The following is a 9,337-nucleotide window of genomic DNA, read 5'->3' as shown; positions in this document are numbered from 1 at the left end:
GCATTACTATATGTGTGAAGACATATAGCAGGGAGTATAATATCTTATAGAGTCAAAGCAATAAGATAAGCATGAGACATAGAAAGACACTGTCAACTGACAATTCCAACAGCCTTCACCCATCCTCGCGCCAAGCCAGACCTGCACATTTAGAAATATATGCAGGGCTGAGTACCAAAAAGCACTCAGTGGACACATGCCGGAAATAAATTTAAATCTTGCTCTTAGAGCTATATGTCAATCTTGCCCTTTTCAATGCATCAACAGGATTTAACTGAGATTTAAAATACCTGTTCATGTTTTTCTGTCATAAACTCATATGCATCATCATAATAATTAGTCTGCAGACATTATATTCACGGTATGTGCCAACTATGAGAACTCATATACATATATATATACTAGGTGAAGAGAAGGAGGCCTCCTTCAAATCACCGTGACCGGCCGACTAGAGACGGCTCACGATCACCTCTGCGCACAAAACCTTTACTGTCATCTAGATCAGTCAAAGGCCGATATCTTGCATCATGATCATAATCATGTCTTTCATAGAGGCAACATACCATATCTCATTCTCATCAATAATATATATGGCAAGATGACAATTTTCATAATATGCATCAATAATGCTTCAACATGCTTCATTTTCATAGTACTCATCAATAATGCTTCATCATGCTTTATTTTCATAAGAATTTGCATTTGAACTCATTATCATGGTAGCTAGCCATAATAGAGTTAGAATAAAGCCCACCTGTCTCAGGAGTCGATGACGTAACGCTCGGGGTCGTACTAACGCCGGCCGTCACTCGAACCTTTAGTGGCGCACGTGTTTAGATTGCCATGTGACAAAATAAACTCTAGTTAGAATCTCATCTAACTCATATCTCATACTTAAGCTTAAACTTTCATCATGTGCTTAATCTCATCTTATAACTTCTCCACTATTTACCCAACTGGACTTCCCAAAATAATCGGATATCTTATCCAATTAAAGGACTCTCAGTCCTAGGCAAATAGCATTCAAAAAAATCACTTAATCATACATGCTTCAAATAATCACTTATTTCACATAATATGCATATAACTTATCTTAATAATCAAATGACTTAAAAGTCATTACATGAACTTGAAATCTTTTTCCTTGTGGGGAAAATCCCAAATATTCATATAAGCCTTGAAAAATATTTATAAAACTTTCTAGTAGCATTTTCATGCCATATCATGGTGTATAATTCCACCAAAACCCTTTAAAAATTCTTAACACAAAATCAAGGCAAAATTTTCGGACACTTCCAGTTTAACATTCTGTGCTGTCTCGACTTTAATGAATAAACTGCTTTAACTCAGGAATCTCCTGGATTCGAGACTTATACCGATGAAAACCTCTTTGAGTCTAGTTTCGTTTAAAAAAAAGTAGACTGAAAAACTCCAAGTGGTTTAAGAGATATGGGTGTTTTTCCACAGTCTACCAGATTCGGCAGTTTGGCACGACTGGAAGCTAGGATTTTTAAAAATTAGTAAACGTTGTCCAAATGCTTTGAAATTTTACATGAGTCTGTATAACACTTGTATCGTTCTCCCATAAAAATTTGGGAGGCTGAATATTTTTGAACGTTACTGAAAAGTGTGACTCCACAGACTGCCCTTCAAAATTTCCGGTGGAAATGCGCAGTAAAAGGTTTCTATTTTAAAAAGGTAGTAAACCAAGTCCAAATGACTTGAAATTTTACCAGTGCTTACAAGACTCACATATGTACACACCATAAAAGTTGGAAGATTTTTGGACGAGGGAAACCTCGTCGACTCATCAGTCCAGAACGTAAGAAAATTCTCGAAATGGTCGAATTTACAACATATACACATATCATCATAGATTCATGCTTTCACTATCATTCTCATGCATTTTCTTTCTAAGAACTTATCATGCTTTACTAATCATAACATATAGCCCTTTCAAGGGTTCTCAAGAAACATATCTCTTCCTCTCATGTATCTAACATGGAGAGGTGTATGAGCTCATGAATGTAGTGGAAAGTTGAAAGAATTTCTCATGCTTTCTACTATCAAAATTTTCGAAAATCACAAGAGTAGAGAGGGGATTATCATGCTTCTATATACCTCAATAAACATGCTTATATATCAAGAAAACTATATATATACAACATGGAAGATGAATTGAGGTTGCTACCCACAAGATTAATGGAGGTGGAGTAGGGGATGATGTGAAATCCTCTTGGAGCTTGTGCTTAGGATTGATGCACCCTTGAAGGCTTTAGTGTGTAGCTAGAACACTTTTGGCTTCCTTAATCCTTACTATAATTGGTGAAACAAGATGAAAAAGTGTGGTGAAGTGAGAGGAGAGGGGCGGCCGAATGGTGTAGAAAAAGGAGAGAGAACTTGCTTGCTTTGATGAGAGGTGATGGTGTGATCTTGATATGAATGCATATCTTGTTAGTAAATGAAGGAGTGATGGTGAGGATGTCATGAAGTGATATGAATAGAGAGTGAGAAGAGAGAGAGATCGAGTAAGGGGGGGGGGGGGGGGGGGGGGGGAGAGAGAAGACTTGCATGTGCTTGTTGATCTTCCTTTACTACACTATCTTGTTAGTCAAAGATGGAGTAATGGTGGATATGTCATCCTATTAGGTGAATAGAGAAGGAGAAGAGAGGAGGAGGGAGGAGAGAGAGCCGAGAGTGAGAGATATGAGAGAGAGATGTGTGAGCTTAAAGGGTGGGATTGTGTTGGCTAACTAGGTTAGCTATTTTAGTTAGGTTTTAATGTTGCATGTGTGCAACATTTATGGGGGAGGAATGAAGTAATGAGGGAGAGAGAGAAGTGTGCGTGAGGGGAGGGAGAGAAACCGAGAGGGAAAGAGAGAGATCGAGAGATTGAGAGAGTGAGAGAGAGTGAGAGAGATCGAGAGATAGAGAGAGAGTTGAGAGTGAGAGAGATTGAGAGAGAGTCGAGAGTGAGAGAGAGTGAGAGAGATTGAGAGAGAGTCGAGAGTGAGAGAGAGTGAGAGAGATTGAGAGAGAGTCGAGAGTGAGAGAGAGTGAGAGAGATTGAGAGAGATAGAGAGAGTGAGAGAGAGTGAGAGAGATTGAGAGATAGAGAGAGAGTCGAGAGTGAGAGAGAGTGAGAGAGATTGAGAGAGATAGAGAGAGTGAGAGAGATTGAGAGAGAGTCGAGAGTGAGAGAGAGTGAGAGAGATTGAGAGAGATAGAGAGAGTGAGAGAGAGTGAGAGAGAGAAATATAGATAATTATATACATATATGCTTGACTACTATACATCACTAATTTAGTGTGTAGGAATATATCCCACGGAAATATATTTATTTACGCGTGGGAAAAACTTATCTCAATTATGATATTATAATATCATAACAACAATGCATCAAAAATCATATGTGAATATTCTACCTCGTAAAATATTATTATCACATAGATATCTCAATTAAAATATAGGGCGAAGATAGGCTTCTCTATAATAGGATTTATAAGGCCCGAGAAAATAATCTTGCGGCCTATTAGCTCTCAAAAATAATTCTTATCTCATTTATTCGCCCACGTACATTATTCCTCTAGCTATTATTTAATAACTCAAATTAAATACGAGCTAGGGCATAAATAGCTTCTCAAAATACAGGGTGTTACATTCAAAGCCCCAAAATACACAAGTCATAAGCCCTACTTCTTTACAGTTCGATTCTTCTTTAGTCTGCTAATGAAGGACCAAGTTGTTTGCTTTACACACTAATTTTGATAAGCGTAAATTAAGAATTTAAGATTTTGAAAAAACTTAAGAGATCTAAACACTCCATGCACTGCTATAAACAACAAAGGCTGCAAAAATCTATGCCCACCAAGTGTATGATATAAGTCCCCACTAACCTCAAACTACCTGTCACATAACCACCAAAAATCATCCTTCAACCAAAAAAAAAACTCTTCCAGGATCTGTTCGAAGAAAGGCTAGAGACATACTCAAAACACTTCTCTTTGAACCACAAAACAACTATATGCTGCACGATGAGCACTCTAACAGAATCTGGAACCAGAATCATACTCAAACATACTTCACTACAAGAATTGGATGAGCGCAGGCATCCCGTGCTTGCAAATTCGTTGTTGATTTTCGGGCGTCATTCGGGAATTCTTGGATGAGCGAGAATTGTTGCCCATAGACATGGCTATCTCGATTTGCTGGATTTGGTTGGATTCGTTGCTGGATGAACAAATCTATGAAGGGATCTGCTAAAGCTTTTAATTCTTTTTCTTTTTCTTAATTTGAGAGAAATCAAAAAACGTGAGGAATTAAAATTAGGTAATTCTAATTTGTTGTGCCACCTCAATTGATAAAGAATTAAATTATGTTCCATATAGGCATAATTATGCCACCTCAGCTTTAATTTCATTGGAAATAGTCGTCGTGGGAAAAATCAGAAAAATTCAAAAGGTTGTGTATTTTTTTTCAAAATTTAAAGATTGAGGGAAAAATCAGAATTTGTTGAAAGGTTGTGTATTTTACGACAAATATCCCTTATTTAATTCATGAACTTGCATAGAAGCTATCCCAAGAGAAAAAGCTGATGGGGAATGTAATTAAGAGAATTGAGACAAGATGAAAAGACTATTAGGATAAGTGCCCATGTGATATCTCGAGGACGAACAACATATATTGTTAGCAAAAATAAAAAGTTTATACAATTAATCTTTGATATAATTCATGTATCGTGCATAACATGAGTATAGTCACATGGATTCCCCTATTTTACTTTTGGTGTCTCATTTTGTGTTTCACTAATTTTTTTTTCTTTTATAGTTTTTAATATTTTTTTCTTTAACTTTTTTATGTTTTAGTGCAATTTTAAGATTATTAATGAGGGTCACTAATCCAAATAGAGTCTATGATTTTTTTTTGTTTATTTGACAAATTTTAATTAATAATTAACTTTAAAGATTAATTAAGCAATAATTTGAGTACACACACACACACACACACATATATATATATATATATAATGAAAGGATCAAGTGCAAACTCCATCTTACGGTGAAAACTAAATCCTATGAACAAACACATAAAATACGTGAATAAGAGATAATCAAGTTGTGAACAGTTGTAATACATAAAATACATTAACAAAGATGGTTTTATCTTGTATACACGTGAACATTTAATTGTTCACAATTTGACTATCTCTTGTTCACGTATTTTATGTGTTTGTTTATAAGATCTAGTTTTCACCGTCATTAAGATAGAGTTTACACTTGAACCAAACCCTATATATATATATATATATATATATATATATATAGGGGGCCGCTCCAATGAGACCCCCTAATTTTAGTGAGATCTAGGGCACGATTTGGTGCGTTTATTTTATCAATCCTATGGCTGATATTGTATCTGGAGGGTGATTTTTTTTCTCAGGGTTCGAATCCTGGAGGGAGCAGAATATTTTATATACGGCTCTGTTCATCAGTATATATGTCTTATTCATTACGAATTTTTTAAATTTTATTTTTCATCAGTATATACATCTTGTTCATTAGATATACGTTTTGTTCATTAGTATTATATGTCTTATTCATTGTACTCATGTTACACGAAAAATAAGGGGTCTCACTGGAGCGCGCCCTTATATATATATATATATATATATATATATATATATATATATATATATATATATATATATATATAGGGTTAGTTTCTACAACAACCACTATCTTAGATGAAGAATAAAGACCAACTTATGACCATTGGATTACTCTAAATCAAGGGACCAGATTATTCCATTAAAATAATTTTCGTGAATTTCAAAAAGCTGAAATTTATTCTGAATTAAGGTATAAGGGTAAACAAGTCATGACAAATTCTATGTTTTTGGTAAGTTTATGAAATCCCTTAATTCACGCCCTTCCTTTCTGAGATGAAATCAATGGCGAGATTTTTTGGGTTTCTGGTGAATCCTATAGTTGAACAGAAGATTAGAATTGAGAAATATACTGAACAATTCTTACGAGCAAGGGTTTCAAATTCATCATTTTGCGATCGAAAAAATCCCAGGAGTTCAATTCATCCCCCGACTGCATCAAGGTAAATCCATCAATTTGTTGAGGTATAATACTTCCATTTTTTGAAATTTAGTTTGTGTAATTCATTAAACCTTTAGACTACAATGGTAAGGGTATATATTTTATTAGCAAACAATCAACTTCTATGCGAAAGATAGACGCCTATTAATACGATTCCTCTTCAATTTTTTAGATGATACTTGCGAGCATGCGTTTGAAACATTTGTTTGCATTCGTATTTTAATTATGAACTATAAACATATCTTAACATTTTTTGATGAATCTCTGAAAATCTTGGTTTATTTGGCTTTATTTGAGATCGATAAATTGATGAAATATTTTTGCCCAATATTTAACTTGTTTGATATCTGATGAGATTGGTTTAATGTATTCGTATATGCCAGACTAAGTTCATCTCTGAATAAGTGCTTGTTCACTAAATTTGTAGTCTTTGTTATAGATATGGAAACATCTAGCGGCAATGCGATCGTTGTGCCAGGTAAGAACAAAGATTATTTAATAATTTTTTCAAACCATCTTGTTTTGCTTATACTGCATAAATTCAGAAAGAAGGCAACTTGTTTTTTGTTACAAATTCAGATTCTCCAAGTGATTCATCCATTTCACTAGACAAGAAGCGGAAAAAGTTGGTTCTACATCACCATTCACGATTACTTAAAGGTTTGATTGATTATTACGAGTATCTTATCATTTAACCAAGTTGACATCTCCTCTAATTCAAAAAATTTTGGATGTTTCGTGCATTCATAGGTAAAGAGCCAGTTACTTTACGAGCTGTTAGTCGTGCAAATGAAATTGACGTTAAAATGCGTATGTAATATTCATTTTCTTATGATTCAAAACTTCCATTACAGTTAGTCTAATATTGGTTGTTATTGCTGCCTCAACATTTCATAGTGATATGTGCAGACAATACAACATCATCCCATAAGAAATATTCTAAGGGTAGTGGCAGAGTTACGCAGACATCCAACCGATGTTCGGATGTCATTCTAATAGATGATGCGCCTGGTTCAGTGCTTGTTGCGTCAAACAATACTGCTGGTGTTGAGAAGCATGAACGAAAATCTAAAGCTCTATCATTGACTACACGAACAACACTTGCGTCCTTCTATGATTCGTTGAAGAAACTAAATCCCACCCAGAAAGCTGAAGTTAGAGACACAGGTTTTGGGAACATACTTGAATTAAAGGTTAAGGAGCTACCTGGTCGTATGGCATACTGGGCCTTGAAGTTAGGGCCTAACACACTTAATACTACATTAAAAGTTCTATTATTCTTTTTATTTTTTGATTTGATGTGGTTATAATGTATGCAGTGGCAATGTCCTTTTCATGTTCAAGGACTTAGAGTTATGTAGATTCGATTTGGTTTCACTTTGAATAGGCAGTGTGGTGCAACCGTCGGTGGTTAATGCATGGTCAATTATCTTAAACCACGTTTCTATAAGGGCATCTTCCAATAAATCAGTTCGTTTCTTTGCTTCAACAGACATATATGTAAGCGATGATGACTTTCTCCCCCACTTGTTTAATTGTTTAATTGTTTCTGCATTCGATGGATGACAATCTCCCCCACTTGTTTTTGGTTTTTTCGAAGCACAGATAAATTGCATATCCCAGCCTGGAATGTCGTATGTATCACGGCAGAGAGCCATTTTTGGTGCATTGGATCGTGAGTTGCAACTATATCAGACAAATGATCTCGGCTATATTGACATGGTAAAGTTTTGGTTGTTTTTTATGCAAATAATGATCTGGTATTAATCATCAGCTGTATCAAATCTTTTTCCAATTTTTTTCCCTATTTTCCCCGATTATCAACCTTATATTGTCTATTTTGACCTGCGGAAAGAGTTGATTTTCATAATAGACTCTTCTATTGAGGTTAACAAACATCCGGTTAGCTCCAACTATAACATTTTGTGTGATAAGTTGTCAATATAAATGGATCTAGCATATTACGCAACATCATTTGTTTTTTATACATTATAATTTAATTACAGAGATCACTACTGTCGGAGTTTCTAAACAACAACAGGGAAGATCCGAGTTCGGCATCAGTTGCAAAATCAACTATAGAGGTTGTGGACCTGAAATGGGCGGACAGTATGAATACAATAGATGATGTGTTGTATGTCATGAGGCATATGGAGACGTTCGACGGAGATACATCTGTGAATTGGAATATTGGATTACTGAATGCAACTCACCACCACCTAGGGATACTGAGGATGAGATACTGTACAACGATAGTATCGTGGGAACATAACAAGTACAAGGATGATGGTTTGAGAGACTCGGCTGCAACGTATAGGGCTGTTATAGCTGTGAATTCTACAAGATTTGATAGAGTTCTTGCAGGGTGATATCAGATATACCTCGGAGTATTTTTTGAGATATGTTATTTACTTTAGACATTGAGTGTTTGACATTTGTGAGCAAGATTTAATTATGATTTTGGTTAGACATTATTGGTCCGATATGGTAATATATTATTATGATAAAGATATATTTCATGTATTTACTATGATACTTTTTTATGTGGGTTAATGGAGGAGTCATTAGGGTTATAAAATGTATTTCGGATTAGGCGTTGACATAGTTGATTTTAATGCCAGAGAGTTGGATGTGTATTTGGGTAGCATTGTTGTGAACGTACATATGAACATCATCTATGTTGAACTTAGGTATGAACTTATACTTCTGGGGATATTGCTTTATATGCAAGTGACATTATGAGTACGCTGATGCATATATATTTTTTGTTGTTTATCTAGGAATAGATTTTACCAATATCAGATACCAACAACACGAGTTCATAAAATAGTATTTTAAAATTTAACGCATTAACTATTTCGCCTTTCAGTCCTATGAACGACATTATGAACGTAAGTTATATAATGAACATGTATTTGAACACAATGTATATTGACATCCTTCCGGCCGCAACAGCACGTAACTTCAACACACACGTCAACATTTATAAGCATACAACATATATTTGAACATATGAGGATTAACAATTAATGATAAAAACTGGGATTTTTAATATACTTACATTCAGAATTTCTATGAACATATGAGTGAACATTTCATATGTTAAAGATAAATATGAAATTTTGATAAAAAATAGTAGCATTTATATTAATGTGTCCTTTTCAATGATATTGTGTCATACATATTTAGTATTGTTTATTTTTATATAGATGTGCCCTATAGGAAGACCA

General features: G+C 34.7%; 1 protein-coding gene across 5 annotated transcripts; it reads left to right on the top strand.

The window, feature by feature from the left end:
* Positions 1-5,703: 5,703 nt before the first annotated feature.
* LOC131003787 (uncharacterized) lies at positions 5,704-8,544 on the top strand. 5 transcript variants are annotated; one of them, XM_057930341.1, is made up of 8 exons: positions 5,713-6,108; positions 6,547-6,585; positions 6,687-6,767; positions 6,858-6,917; positions 7,005-7,341; positions 7,427-7,607; positions 7,713-7,829; positions 8,114-8,544. In XM_057930341.1, the coding sequence occupies exons 2-6, from the start codon at positions 6,549-6,551 to the stop codon at positions 7,488-7,490; spliced, it is 579 nt and encodes a 192-aa protein (XP_057786324.1). In that variant the 5' UTR covers positions 5,713-6,108; positions 6,547-6,548; the 3' UTR covers positions 7,491-7,607; positions 7,713-7,829; positions 8,114-8,544. The 5 variants fall into 5 exon arrangements, 3 of the variants coding, with proteins under 3 accessions (XP_057786322.1, XP_057786324.1, XP_057786323.1); XM_057930339.1 differs by having other exon boundaries at positions 5,704-6,108; positions 6,535-6,585; positions 7,005-7,607; XR_009094797.1 differs by lacking the exon at positions 6,858-6,917 and having other exon boundaries at positions 5,715-6,108; positions 7,017-7,341.
* Positions 8,545-9,337: the final 793 nt, after the last annotated feature.

Source organism: Salvia miltiorrhiza, unplaced genomic scaffold, assembly GCF_028751815.1.
Source record: "Salvia miltiorrhiza cultivar Shanhuang (shh) unplaced genomic scaffold, IMPLAD_Smil_shh original_scaffold_269, whole genome shotgun sequence".
Lineage (NCBI taxonomy): Eukaryota > Viridiplantae > Streptophyta > Magnoliopsida > Lamiales > Lamiaceae > Salvia > Salvia miltiorrhiza.
The sequence above is the reverse complement of the archived record's forward strand: the minus strand, read 5'-3'. Positions and strand labels throughout refer to the sequence as shown.